General features: G+C 35.7%; 1 protein-coding gene across 5 annotated transcripts in view; it reads right to left on the bottom strand.

Moving 5' to 3' along the window:
- Dys (Dystrophin) overlaps positions 1–15,888 on the bottom strand; it is a 168,895-nt gene that overhangs the window by 117,445 nt on the left and 35,562 nt on the right. For all 5 annotated transcript variants that reach the window (XM_090156585.1, XM_090156586.1, XM_090156588.1 and 2 more), the window contains 3 exons: positions 15,677–15,853; positions 14,094–14,316; positions 13,851–14,020 (listed from right to left, as the gene is read on the bottom strand). In XM_090156585.1, the coding sequence (XP_090012711.1) occupies positions 13,851–14,020; positions 14,094–14,316; positions 15,677–15,853 (570 nt within the window). The remainder of the gene's footprint in view (positions 1–13,850; positions 14,021–14,093; positions 14,317–15,676; positions 15,854–15,888) is intronic.

The following is a 15,888-nucleotide window of genomic DNA, read 5'->3' as shown; positions in this document are numbered from 1 at the left end:
AATGTAGAACAATAATGACTCACAAAATTTTGAAAGAAGTGTACTATGCCCTTTTTAACGCTAAAATGAGCTACGGCTATTGTATATGGGGGAATACAAATAAACACAACTTAAATCGAATCAGTATTCTTCAAAAACGTGCTATTTAGGTAGTAGTACTTATCGTTGAACTACAAAACGATTCTGTCCGCTCTCGGTCGCCTAAATACGTTCTTGACCACTAACATACAAGTCGAGCCCACGCATATTTATAGTAAATCCATGCCCCGCCGAATTGGAAGGGAGGCAAGTTTGAAAAGGGTATATAAGTAGGTACACGGGTCGAAAATCTTCCCCGAACCTGGAATTTTTAACGACACCTTACGCGCGTGCCCGCACGGAAACTAGATTTTTTTTTATCCACCCGCTTTAACATTGGGCGCGCGTAATGGCTTAACTTTCTCAAACTGGTATTTCGCATTTTATTAGCTATCGCGGGGAGGGGATTAGTACCTAGACACTGGTGAAGTTCATTAAAAGTCCCCCCCCCCTCCCGTCCAAAATACGACGCGAGATTAAAAACAAAATTCCACGCCAGATCATTGAAGTAGTTCGGGGAACACTTTGCCTTTTTATTGACACTCTAGAGCGATATTGGCAAAGATTCCCTTTTAGCCGTCGTCAGAAGTCCATAATAATCCCCACCAGTGTAGAAAGTACGAAAGCTTAGTCAAATATATGGAACTGATTTTTTACGAGAGTTATCTTGGCTCGTTTCGGGTTTCAAATATACAGGGTGTCCTCATTTGATCGGCCCAGGCATTTTTCTCAAAAACTATACTTTCTAGAAATGTGAAATTTTTAGTATGTATTCTCTCGGGGGGAGATTGTTGTTATTTGTAAATTTCTGAAAAATCGTGAAATGTCCGATTTCCACCATACCAATTCCATTAACGGTTTTCGAGTATGCTCTACAACTGGCTTATTGAAACTTTTGTTCTTTCTATTAAGTAACGGGGACTTTTTGTTTTGATGTGGCTCTTACGTCTCAGTCTCTTACGTCACAGTCTCTTACTTTTACAAGTCTACGAGCGCGCGCTACAGTCGCCAGAGGAATATAGGAATTTCAAGGGCTCGTGCACATCGCGCTGTTTGGAACAGTGCTAATAACGAAGGTGCATGTTTCACTTTTATAGCCCAGATGGATACTTTTCTGGTACGAAAGATATTATGAGCATTCGATACTACGTATTTGTTACTAATATTATCTGAAAGCACTAATTTTAAAGTGAGTCGTGAATCTATTGTTTTTAGCACAGCGGGGATTTAGGAACTTTCATACTTCGCTCGAAGGGAATTTATTATTGACTTCTGCCGTCGCGTATAACCCCTAAATCCGTTCACGGTGATTCGTCAAAATGTATCAAATTATGGATTTCGAACGTGCCATGGAATATCTTAAAAATCGAAAGGCGAAATAACGATCAGGTCGTAATCTCAGAATATTTTTATCCTAAGTCCTAACTCTGTTTCAAAGGTTTTCTTTAAGCAAAATTAGGTTTATTTTTTCGATAATACACGTTATATCAATATCTGTTCCTTGGAATATTTTAACCCCTTAATGCTACCCTTCAAAGTAGGCTATTTTTCTTATATTTTCCCAACAGTTTTCAAATTGATAAGGTTATAAAAACATTTCCTGCAGACGGGGTTTAAGTTAAAGATTTTTTTATTATACAAAGTTATTCCGATGAAGGGAGTAGAAACTTAATTGAAAAATCTCTGGTTGACACGCGGTACGACTTGTTTTTAACGTAATTAGCGACAATCCCCCTAGCTTTTGTTAAACCAGGACTGGTGGCAGAACTGTAAAATTCGTTGATGCACCGTTAACTTTAAACTTACACATATTAAATTGGCCAATTTTAATAAGTAACTTGGTATCATTTATTTTGAATAAATTAGCACAGTGGAAAGAGTATTACAATACGGTTAAAAAATAATAATCTTAAAAAAAAAGTGTTTGTAAGACTACATAATTTAATAGACAATTGCAAAAATAAGCAAACGGCAGGAACACATTTCAGTGATTTCACGCGCGTATATCCCGTAATTGGCGCTGGTTACGTAAAAAAACTATTCATAGCGCGCGTTAGCAGACGACATGTTAAAAATTACCGTTTGAAGACTGCATCTAACCCATTCCCGGGAAAAACTAAATATTTTGCGTGTTTTCCCGCTTCGCAAAAATGAGAATCATAAAATCACAAGACGACTAAATGCGGCGCTAATAGCGGCAAAATGCAAATATAGATTTGAGTCTGTTTGTTCGGCGTGTAGCGTGTAAATATCCCTCCCAGCCGAACGACGTTATTCACACGCGAGATTGAATTAAAAGCGCGTTCTATTCGCTGCAAAAGCACACCCAATAACGTAGAAAGAGGGGGAGTGCGGGGGGGGAGGTATACCGTTGAGTAAGGTTGGCTGGTGGTCGAAGGTGGTTAATTCCAAAGCTTTCTTACCTGGTAAAAAGGCTACGTAGCGGCGGCATTTCCGCCGACATGAGCGCAACTGCTTGTTTTAAGGGTCAGTGGCCGAGGCTTAGTAACCGCCGACGCAAAAATAAAAAACGACGGGCGATTAGAAAACTCTCTTTAGGCGAACGCCTGGTCAGGGCCTAGCCATGGCCGACGTGGAGAAAAGTATTCGACGCGTGAAGAGAGAGAGAGGGATCGCGAAGTCTTATATTGGGCCCGGCATGACGAGGAACGGTGGTGCAGAGAATGGCCTCCTCCCCGGTTTCGGCCGGCGCTACGAAACGACACGACGGTTTTATCCCAAATGGAAGTCTGGCGGCAGACTGAGCCGTTCCCTCCCGACGACGAGGACGACCGAGCCCGATCGATCGAAGCCAGAGCTCGCGGCTAGCGGACGCCAATGCGATCCGGGGAACCAGCGCAGAATGCAACATTCTAGAGGCTCGACGCGACGCCCGCAATTTCGCCGAAATGAAATCCCGGGAACGAAGACGAATATTAAGGATTTGTTACGTAACCTAGCCCCGGAACCACGCTACACGAGCGAATTGCCGCTCTACATTGTTCACTAGTGTTGGATCGCGACCTCAACGGAAAGTCGTTAAGAAGGGTGTCGGAACAATGTCAAATTTCAAGGGGCTGTTGTAGAACATTTAGTACAATCAAATCTACGTAAAACTGTGGTGGGTCTACGCCACTGGTAGAACCGTAGTAGCGAAAGAACACTACGTAGCGTACCATTTTTTTTATGTTTAAAATTGACTCGTCTTTTTTTGAATGCCGAAACTACCCCATTGAGAGTTTCTGGACATTTTCAAAATAACCGAAAAAAGTCGAAAAAATCACTCAAAATTGATACAAAATGACGTTTTTATTTCGATAATCCCGAATGCTCCGCGGGGATATACCCCGACGTTACTCTAGCGCGTTTAAATCACGCTCAATTCTTAAAAAGTAATTTTAAAAATTCACACCGTTCCTGCCATCTAGGTTTGAAACATTCCTTTGGCATGTCTCGTCTAGTAGGTAATAGGGAACGTACGGAGGAGAGATTTTAGTATCGTCAGGAAACACCTAGAGCTCGGCCGCCTCGGCGGAACGGATAAACTAACCGGCAAAATTTCGATTATTCATAAAAATTTCGGTTACCTGTTTATTTATTGATATTATTCGCGGTTATAAAACAATTCAATATGCAAAAAATAAGTTTTTATTCGGATTATTTTCGGTTATGGATAAAACAAATGGAACAGAAATCCAAACCCCGAGCTCTAGAAACATCACGGGTCGTGCACGGAGTTTATTAAATGGCCTTAAAATTCATTGACGTAACCTGTACCCAAAGTGACGTATTTCTACGTTTGTAAATATTTTCAAAAGGTGGCGCTAGTAGTGGAGGTTTACGTTGAAAACATTCGTTTTGGAGAGGATAGCAGGTTTGGAGAACCGTTTCTCTTATTATTGGAAGGAAAAACTGTTTAATTAACTTTTGGGAAACTATTTTCCAAAAAACCGGCTGGAAAATTGAATCACCTATATTTATTATATGAAATTTACGTTCCTCATAATTATTTTTTAGAATTGCCCAAGTTTTAGACTATTTTGCCAACTTATACCAGGTGATTTTAATTCAACGCAAGGGTGGCGCCATCTGTAGATTCATTGCCGAAATAATCAGCAACGCTCGCGGGATTAGTAACTGACGTCTGTTAAATGGAGGTTCTGCAACGAATCTAGAAATGGCAGTAGTGTAATTACAAATTTCGGCTGCTATGAAAGGAATTTACAGTAGATTTAATCTCTAGTATATTTTTATACCAACTTCGGGGATCGACATATTTTCACAATTGACACTTTTTTATTGACTATTATTTACTTTTAATTTCAAATTCATTATTCTCGGCTAGTAAAATTATTTACTTAGCTGTTAACTATTTTGTCAAATCTTTATTTTGGGGCTAAGTATTTTTTTTAAACAAAAGACCTCAGTATTCATTTAGTAACCTAACTTAACCTAAGCTTACCGTAAAACAATGAAATAAAATAGCCTATTTGTCTAAGTCAAGTCAAGTCAAATTTATGGTGATTTTAGTAAAATATGTATGGATATTAGAGGGCCAAGTCATCATGCCAACCAAGATAAATTTACAAATAACTGACTGGATCCGAATCATATGCAAAAGCCGTCATTCTTGAAATAGAATAGCCCACCAACGCCTGCTGCCGAGAAAATCGCTAAACGTTTTCAACAAATAAAAATACCAAGCACGCAGGAATAACAAGATATTACGCTTAACATCATTCACTTATTACATTGTTACACAAGTTAATATGTGGGTGGATATCATTCCAATATCGGACTCAAGCGGTTGCTTAACAGAAAAACGAGTGCTATATAGATTAGGGTCTAGTAGTTTTCGTCCAAGCTACTAGCTTGTGATCCATAGCTTAAGTGTAGTTGTTCGTCTATTTAGACAAAGTTTAAATGGCCCTTTAAAGGGGGACAACTCTTAAAATTAAAAATTGGCCTACACGCTTTTAAATTTCGTGGGAAGAGTAGAAAACGCCCCACGTATCATAAATAAGCCATTTACAATTGATCCCATGTCACATCAAGGATTAGTAATGAACCGTAAAAGCCGCTTTGGAAAAAACGCATCTTAAGAGCAGATACATCAAGGTTTCAAAATGCAGTATAATCCAAAAAAAATCCTAAATATTCCGCAGAACCGCAACTTCTTAACTAAACTATACTTTGCAAAAGGCGTTACTCGAATAATATTCTTCTTCAAATTGTCTTATCCTTCTTTATAAGCTCTTAAAAGGTCGATTTTATCAAAAGGTCAAAGGTCACGAGCTAAAAAAGTTAAAATATCTTCAAATTATAACGAAAAACGGTATATTTCTTACATATTGCTTAAATGTTCTGAGGCGAATTCAAAGTCAAAATGTTGCGCTTTGTTCGAAAAAAATTGTTTCAAGACTGCCCGATTTGACATTCAACCACCAGGGGGCATTCTAGGTCGTTACGGCCACAGCACATGCAGTTTCAAAGCGAACGGTACGAAAGATATTTTTGAAAACCAATTTTATAAAAATAAAGTAAATATCAAATATTAATTAATAAAAACATTAATAAATACATGTAGAAAGATTAAAAAACGACTACTCTTGCATAGTAAAATTTAAAAATGTTTTATTAAAAGACACGACTTATTTCGCTGCCGTTCGGTAGCATCATCATCAGATGCACATCGCACCTGATGATGCGACCGAACGGCAGTGAAACTAGTCGTGTCTTTTAATAAAACATTTTTATATTTTACTATGCGAGAGGGTTCGTTTTTTTAATCTTTCTTTATTTTAATGCATAGGTTTATTTTTACCATATTAATAAATACATAAATGAAAAAGTAAATAAAACACAAATAAATAGATATGATAAATTAATGTTCTAAAAATTTATCGTTTTTTAAACTTATTATTCTTCGCTTTGAGCTTCTTGTTCTTCAATTTCATTTTCTTCTTGTTCTTCAATTTCATTTTCTTCTTGTTCTTCGATTTCATTTTCTGCTGGATTATCTATTTCCTTATCGCTCTTTTTTTTTCGTTGAATACATTTCTATTGGTTCACAATTTTGGCATGATTGCCCGTGACAATTACCGCAAACTGATGAATAGTGAAGTCCGAGCTTTCGACAACCACATAATGGTCCGCATCCTTTTAAACAGTTACAAAAAGTCATGTTCAAAAGACATTCCGGAGCCGGCGGTTGCGAAGTTGTTTTTGGTCGTAATAGATTATCTTTATTTATCCATCCCCAAACTGTAGGATTTAATTCATTACCTAACCACTTCTGAACTTGATAATACCCTCGAAATAAGTGCTCTTTAGCTGCATTTTCTGTAGGTGGTAAAAGATTTAGGTTTACCGATTTCTTTCTATGTATAGATTTTGTAAAACATTTATAACGATATTCGTTAATGGAAATTTCTGTAATGGCCAAAATAACCCGTATTCCATTGGAAGCCAGCGATTCATGAGAAACTGAAGGTTGTGGTCGTTTTTTTTAATCTTTCTACATGTATTTATTCATGTTTTTATTAATTAATATTTGATATTTACCTTATTTTTATAAAATTGGTTTTCAAAAATATCTTTCGTACCGTTCGCTTTGAAACTGCATGTGCTGTGGTCGTAACGACCTAGAATGCCCCCAGGTGGTTGAATGTCAAGTCAGGCAGTCTTGAAACAATGTTTTTCGAACAAAGCGCAACATTTTGACTTAGAATTCGCCTCAGAACATTTTTCATTCGAAATTGGCGTTAAACCAAGGACGTTTTTTTTATTAGAAAACGAAGGGTGGGGTATCAGTTATTATTAAATATTAAAATAAATACGTAATCAATTTAATCCAATTAAACTTTGACCTTCTCCAGAGCAACAGGGCTACTATGAAATATTATTAGAAGTTTTAATTAATAAGCAATATTTAAGAAATATACCGTTTTTCGTTATAATTTAAAGATATTTTAACTTTTTTAGCTCGTGACCTTTGACCTTTTGATAAAATCGACCTTTTAAGAGCTTATAAAGAAGGATAAGACAATTTGAAGAAGAATAACACCTCATATGTTGAGTTTGGGTAAATAATTTTCCAAGATGGCGGTGAAAGTTGGCACTGCAGACTTTAGGACTTTGCGGAGGTTCTATAAGACCATAACCTCATTCGATTGTGAAATTTTTAGGTATGGCATATTTTTTTCCACAAAAAAACATGGAAGCCGTACTAAAAACATTGGCACTGCGATTGCGCAGAAACGACTGCTTAGACGCTAAATTCAAATAAGACCATTCTTGTCAAAAACGTGCTCAGCATTAATTTTGTAATTGACAGTATAGCTGTAAAAGTAATAATAACGAAGATATTGGTGAAAAACCATTTTTGCCGGGCATTTTCCCGCCAAAACAAAAGTACCATACACCCCAATGATGGGGACTTTTGACACAACGTTTATAGACACTAAATAAAGGTGTATGCAAAAATTAAGCCCGGGGGCATTTTTTCCGAAGTGAAATCCTAAAGTTACTGGACTATATCAAGACAGATTTTCGTCTCGATGTGGCTGACGGGTTTTTGGACGTCACTATATATGTTAAATTAACAAACAAAAACGTTAGAGGGGAGCGCGCGCAAAAGGGATTTTTTTTTCGTAGGCGGGGCCACAGCCGTCAGTGATCTTACCATACGCGGTATGGCAGGATAAGTATTCCAAGAAGAGGTATGGATTCCTGATATAATGCGTTCTGTAGTATAGTCAGTTGCAGGCTAAGAAAGACAAAATATATAGTACAGTCGGCGCAAGGATACCTCAGACCATTTCCGGCCAGTCGACCGCGCGTAATTTAAATTTGACCACTTTACGGTCAATTTCAAATTTCGTGAGTTTCATCGTTTTTTCGCGCCATCTAGGAACCGAAATAGGAATCTATTTTTTAATTTAATGTTGTCATGAGTTTCATTACTGAATGCAGCTAAAGAAGGTTCGATAATTGAAGCTCCAAATATTTTAAATAGCCCAAGAGGTTTCTATAAAAAGCATGATAAAGGTTTATTGTTAACAGGTAAAGATAAAAATATAATTTTAAACGTCTATAGCTCATTAAGACAACGTTACCCCCAAGAAAGCGTGGTAACTATTTTAAAAGAAACTGCCGATTTAACTGGTAAGACGTAGAAATAAATTTACAAAATTAAATAATTATATATACTATTTTAAATTTAAGAATGATAGGAATGCCTTATCTTTTAAATTTGCTCGCCACCACAATTATGAAATTAAAAAATAAAGATTCCAATTTCGGTCTCTAGATGGCGATAAAAGACGACAAAAAGAGCAAAATTCGAATTTGACCGTAAAATGGCCAAATTCAAATTTCGCGCGGTGGAATGACCGGAAACGATCTGAGGCATCCGTCTTTCTTAGCCTGCAACTCACTATAGGAGGCGCGTAAATGCGTAAAAGCATTACGCATTTTTTGGGCCTTATACTTCGTGAAAACCCTATTATGTCGAATCATCACTAAAAAAACCTGAACATGTTTGTTTTCTAAAGTCGATTTATCTCAAAATCGACTATTTGCAGATAATGCCTTTCTGAACTTAGGTGGCAGTATTCCAGAATGGACTAATTAACGTAAGAGATATTCCGTTCCCGCAGAATCAGGGTTGGAAATAAAAACCGTTTTTTTGGTAAACACAGGTTTTTTTGTTTAAATCAGTTTGAAACACTACTTTATTTTACTTATAATCTATTTTCGCTTTTGTTTAACCGTGCATACATATTACCATAAGTCTATAATATTCTAACAATATTATATTACCAATTAACTAAAATTTATTATGTGTAAGCTTCTTGCGTAGTTTAAAGTTTAGTCAGAAGTATCACCGCCCACCAACTAATAGCGTTTTCCATTGGGAACCTCCGAGTGTGATCCGGACCAATTTTGGGTAAATATCCAATTTTGGGTAAATATCCAATTTTGGGTAAATATCCAATTTTGGGTAAATATCCAATTTTGGGTAATTATCCAATTTTGGGTAAATATCCAATTTTGGGTAAATATCCAATTTTGGGTAATTATCCAATTTTGGGTAATTATCCAATTTTGGGTAATTATCCAATTTTGGGTAATTATCCAATTTTGGGTAATTATCCAATTTCGGGTAAATATCCAATTTTGGGTAATTATCCAATTTCGGGTAAATATGTAATTTTAGGTAAATATCAAATTTCGGGTAAATATCAAATTTCGGGTAAATATCAAATTTCGGGTAAATATCAAATTTCGGTTAAATATAAAATTTTGGTTAAATATAAAATTTTGGTTAAATATAAAATTTTGGGTCAATGTCTAATTTTGGGTCAATGTCTAATTTTGGGTCAATGTCTAATTTTGGGTCAATGTCTAATTTTGGGTCAATGTCTAATTTTGGGTCAATGTCTAATTTTGGGTCAATGTCTAAATTTGTTTCTATATAATAATAAATACATTCAAATATTTCATTTAAATTAAAAACTATCTTAAACAATATTGTTTAACTTTAAATATAATATTTGTTTAAAAATGGTTTCACTATCTAAATACTTGAACTTTTCGAATTAAATTTTCATAACCTGCTCAAATTTTATTCAATTTAAAAACTTGATAAAATTTCGTCCGCGATAAAAATAAGTATGAAGGCGGGGATTATTGTTCAGAAAGTTTCGATTTCCTGTCCCTCTAACAGAAGTTGATTTGAAGGAAACAGTAGCTGATAAAATTTTATCCAATTTACCTGAATTTAGATATTTATAGTAAATTTTCCCAATATACCCATTTGAATTTAGATCGACCAGAATAACCCTTAAGACTAATTTTTACTAATTTGGTAAAATCCAAAAATTTGGTCGATTTGTCTTGGAATGATCCAAATTTAGAAATTTACCCGAAATAAGATATTTACCCGAAATAAGATTTTTACCCGAAATTTGATTTTTACCCAAAATTTGATTTTTACCCAAAATTTGATTTTTACCCGAAATTTGATTTTTACCCGAAATTTGATTTTTACCCGAAATTTGATTTTTACCCGAAATTTGATTTTTACCCGAAATTTGATTTTTACCCGAAATTTGATTTTTACCCGAAATTTGATTTTTACCCGAAATTTGATTTTTACCCGAAATTTGATTTTTACCCGAAATTTGATTTTTACCCGAAATTTGATTTTTACCCGAAATTTGATTTTTACCCGAAATTTGATTTTTACCCGAAATTTGATTTTTACCCGAAATTTGATTTTTACCCGAAATTTGATATTTACCCGAAATTTGATTTTTACCCGAAATTTGATTTTTACCCGAAATTTGATTTTTACCCGAAATTTGATATTTACCCGAAATTTGATATTTACCCGAAATTTGATATTTACCCGAAATTTGATATTTACCCGAAATTGGATATTAACCCGAAATTGGATATTAACCCGAAATTGGATATTAACCCGAAATTGGATATTAACCCGAAATTGGATATTAACCCGAAATTGGATATTAACCCGAAATTGGATATTAACCCGAAATTGGATATTAACCCGAAATTGGATATTAACCCGAAATTGGATATTAACCCGAAATTGGATATTAACCCGAAATTGGATATTAACCCGAAATTGGATATTAACCCGAAATTGGATATTAACCCGAAATTGGATATTAACCCGAAATTGGATATTAACCCGAAATTGGATATTAACCCGAAATTGGATATTAACCCGAAATTGGATATTAACCCGAAATTGGATATTAACCCGAAATTGGATATTAACCCGAAATTGGATATTAACCCGAAATTGGATATTAACCCGAAATTGGATATTAACCCGAAATTGGATATTAACCCGAAATTGGATATTAACCCGAAATTGGATATTAACCCGAAATTGGATATTAACCCGAAATTGGATATTAACCCGAAATTGGATATTAACCCGAAATTGGATATTAACCCGAAATTGGATATTAACCCGAAATTGGATATTAACCCGAAATTGGATATTAACCCGAAATTGGATATTAACCCGAAATTGGATATTAACCCGAAATTGGATATTAACCCGAAATTGGATATTAACCCGAAATTGGATATTAACCCGAAATTGGATATTAACCCGAAATTGGATATTAACCCGAAATTGGATATTAACCCGAAATTGGATATTAACCCGAAATTGGATATTAACCCGAAATTGGATATTAACCCGAAATTGGATATTAACCCGAAATTGGATATTAACCCGAAATTGGATATTAACCCGAAATTGGATATTAACCCGAAATTGGATATTAACCCGAAATTGGATATTTACCCAAAATTTGATATTTATCAAAAATTGGATATTTATCAAAAATTGGATATTTACCCAAAATTGGATATTTACCCAAAATTGGATATTTACCCAAAATTGGATATTTACCCAAAATTGGATATTTACCCAAAATTGGATATTTACCCAAAATTGGATATTTACCCAAAAATGGATATTTACCTAAATTGGATATTTACCCAAAATTGGATATTTACCCAAAATTGGATATTTACCCAAAAATGGATATTTACCTAAATTGGATATTTACCCAAAATTGGATATTTACCCAAAATTGGATATTTACCCAAATTTAACCACCTTTGTTTAAATTTTTTTTTGAATAATTTCATAAGGGAATCTTCGATTTTGCCATGTTAATTTACATAGATAAATATTTTACTTTAGTTGTCAAAAACGTTTTTGGTTGCCATGGTAAAACTAAAGCCCATCGGGGTTTTTTAAGTTACTTGAAGGTCTACTTCATCCCTGAATTTAAACAAAATCGGTGAGTTACACCTCGGGTAGTCTCCTTGTGAGTATTCAAGTGTTCCCTGTATTGACGACTGACGGCGCCACCCCAACCCCATTCTTGCTATCAAGATGGGCCTTCTATAAAGCAACCTAGAGGACAGTACCAAGCCTTACGCATCAAGAATTGTTCTGGTCCAACCCGATGTTAACCCAACCAAAACTAAAACAATTTCGCTCTAAACCTCCTAAAATAAAACCCGCGTTAACAAAACACTTATAAGAAATGTTTTCGTGATTGCAGCATTAATTTCGCCTAAATCAACGCAAATTTCCGAGCAATTATTTAATATATGGGGAAAAAATTGATTAGTTAAATATAAATAATTTTGAACTCGCAATCCAGAGCTCTTCCAACTGAGCCAGCAGGTTGGTTGGGAAGGCGCTAGCGAATAAATGTTTTATCTCTGCCGATCACACTGGCGCTAGGCCGACGGGCGCATGCGCACGCGACCAATTATACATAATTTTAAATTAAATATATCTCCTTAAGTATTCATTTTAAAAAAATACAATATTAAAGCACAATCAAAACAACTTGATAGGAGAGGGACCTATTCTTGAAAATAGCCGAAATGGGATCATTTCGGTAAGAAAATGTACAAACATTTTGGAAAAACAAAAAATCACTTGGTTATAACGATGATTTAAACCATGGTTTAAAATCTGCGCAGAATTGCCCTGGCTGTCGCAAAATCTTTTGGAGAAAGAGATACCTGCTGATGACATGAGCTAAAAACGGGGCACACCTAGATAAAAGACTGCTTCAGCAATTCATGAAAATGATGTTCGCTCGAGGATTCAAATGGAACCCACTATAAGACTCATTTCTCTAGGTCCTTTTTGACTCATTTTGAAAAAAATTCCACAATGTATTTCAACTCATTTTATACATATAGCAATTGGAATCATTTTGAAAATTAATTCTAGGATGCATTAGGGCATATTTTGACAATCAATTATTCCGAGTTGCATTATAGGGCATTTTTGCAAAAATAAACATAATGCTGTAAAACTCTTATTTCATAATAGTTTACATGAAGTCTAAGATGCAATCCCCTACTTCCTTTAAAACTTGGCTGGAATTTTGTGAAAGTAGTGTCGGTCAGTATATTTACATGTATACTTTTACTTTGTTCAATGCCTTAACTGCTACTGTGACTCTCCTAAGAGCAACAAACACAGCACCCCACACAAAGAGAACGCAACCCATTAAAAGTCGTGCATTATCTTGTGTACATTTTTCATTATTTAGACCAGCGGTTCCCAAAAGGTGTTCCGCGGAACCCTGGGGTTCCGTGGAAGGGTCACAGGGGTTCCGATAATTTGAAGCGCGGCCATCTTTGTTTGTGTCAAGATTCTTTTTAGATAAGTAAAAAAAATGAGTTGGGGTTCCGCCAGAATTAGCTTGATAATTTAGGGTTCCATAGCAAAAACAAATTGGGAACCGCTGGGTTAGACGCTTTAGCACCTGCTGCCATCGGAAGGGGAAAATTCAGAAAATGTCTTCCCCCTTTCCGTAAATGTTAGTCCAATGAAATTTGTATACAACACTGCATTAGTGTGTTTAAAGGCTAGCTGTGTTCTCCTTGTGTTTGTTGCTACTAGGTGGCACTAATGGGGTAGTAACCACTGAGAAGGGATTATTTAGCTTATTTGACTACATATAATCTAGTTCAAATTAGACTATTTTATATCTATTTACTTTTGATTTTAACAAATATTGTTCACGACAGCTTTGGAAATTTTTGCCATGTCACATTTCAAATACCGAATAATGAAAAACATTGAAAAAAACTGTAAAGTTTAGTTGGCGTGGAATTCAAAATAGTTTCATTGTCTACTCCAAAACACAATGGATTTGCGCTCAAAAACTTAAAGGAAGACATCTTACCTGAACAAACTCCTGTAATTTAGATATCCTTTCACTGTCTGACATGTCCACAACTTGAGATTTCAAAGCCATGTCTTGTAAAGAAAACCATTTCTGAATGTCCAGTATATCATCAGACCATTGACCCAACTGAGAAGAGCTTGAAAATCTTTTCTGTTGTTCCAGAAACACTTAATGTAAAAAAACAAAAATAATATAGATCTAGCTTTTATTTATAGCAGTAAAATAAATTCAATATCTTACTTTGGCTGACTGGTGGGGATGGAGGCATTACATTGCTCCAAACTCCTTCTTTATTAAGCATCATTTGCAACTGTTGCCATTCCTGAAGCAAGTGCACCATGCCTTCCCTAACACTGGTAGGTAGAGTTAATCCAGCAGCATGACTCTGCCCTTCTAGCTGACCATAAGTAGTTTGAAGTTGGGCCAGCTGAGCAACGTGCTCTTCAACCACTTCTTGTGTTATCTTTCAAAAGAGACAAAAGATTATTAATGGGAGACAGTATCATTAGAATTACACTAGTTTCCCACTCTAGTCTCTGAAAATAGGGCGTGTAAAAATAGCAGAATTAAATTAAAAAAAGAAGTAAAATAATAAGTCATAACTACACCAGAGGGGTTAATTAGCCTTTACATAGAGCCACATAGCATCTAACAGTGCAGAGCTTTTAAAATGTCGAATTATCTGATTAGAATATAAAATCCATTAGTTGATGAGCTTTTCATGGCTCTATTTAATTGTTTAATTCTTGAAGTAAAGTGCACCAGTTCCAACTATTTAAAGTCTTTGAAATTATGCATATGTGCCATAGTACCGCATTAATTTCAAATTAAAACAGTTTAACTTAACCCTTGTCCATTTACTGTAATATTTTGACCATTGGTGGCTTTCCATTGTTCGATTTGGGATAATAGCCCCACCAAGATTTACCGTGATACCTCCAATCAGTTACCTGTATTCTTAATGAGTTCTGATATTATGGCTACTAAATTACATTTTAGGAAACCTTTCAATACTTATTTCCCAAGCCGCACGGAGTGGTCTAATCACAAAACCTTCTAAGCCAGAGGAAAAATCGTCTGCTTTACCAATGGGTCTAAGACTCACTTTGGCTCTGGTTCAGGAATGTATTTTCTTACCAGCAATCTCGGCTTCTATGAAAGCCTTGGTGTTTATGCTAGCGTTTTTCAGGCGAGCATTGCCGCTATTTGCTTCTGTGTTGACTATTGTCTTAAAAAGAAGCTTCATGGCAAAGTTATTCAAATTTATTCGGATAGAAATCAATCAGTTTAAGATTTCTTATAAACTGGTTTGTAGCTGTTTGAATCTCCTCTCGAAGCTAGGCACCAATAAAATTCAGCTCTATTGGGTTCATGGTCATCGGGGGTCCTATGGTAATGAGAAGGCTGATGTCTTGGTCAAGAAGGGGGCAGAGGCTGGGTTCTTTGGCCCTGAACTGGCCATTCTTACTCCCTCTAGCATAGTGTGCAACCTTATCTCAAATTCTATGAATAACCCTCAACCTAAGCTTTGGTTTGAGATAGAGGGCCAAAGGCAGACTAAAGAGTTTATCTCGGTCCCCTCTAGAGAGCAAGAGAGTTGCTCTCGCTCTCCAAATGCAATATCAGGTTGGTGGTTGGTCTACTAACAGACATCTTTACTTCATTGTAATCAATGATGATCCAATCTGTATGGCTTTTCAGGTTGAGGAGGAAACTTCCGCAAACTGTCTAAACCCTACTTGTTGAAGTTTTCTAGTGCCTTTGGAAACTTAGCTTTAGCCCTAAGGGGGTGACGTGGGTTAATAGCCTTGTCTAAGAAATACCTTTGGTTTTTGTTGACTTCTAGTTGGTACTACAATTTTTCCACTCGACTTCGGTTCAAGTTCTTTGATTGTTTCACATAACCAGTTTGTTTCAGAAAGCAACTGTCTTTGAAATCTATCCAAATCGGCAATGTATGCTTCCAATCTTTTCTTTTGTTGGGGTAGTTGTATGGCCATCTAGAGGAAGAAAATAACAGGTTTTAACTTGAAAC

This window comes from Leiobunum rupestre, chromosome 8, assembly GCF_980474605.1.
Source record: "Leiobunum rupestre chromosome 8, qqLeiRupe1.1.hap1, whole genome shotgun sequence".
NCBI lineage: Eukaryota > Metazoa > Arthropoda > Arachnida > Opiliones > Sclerosomatidae > Leiobunum > Leiobunum rupestre.
This window is presented reverse-complemented; position numbering and strand designations above follow the sequence as displayed.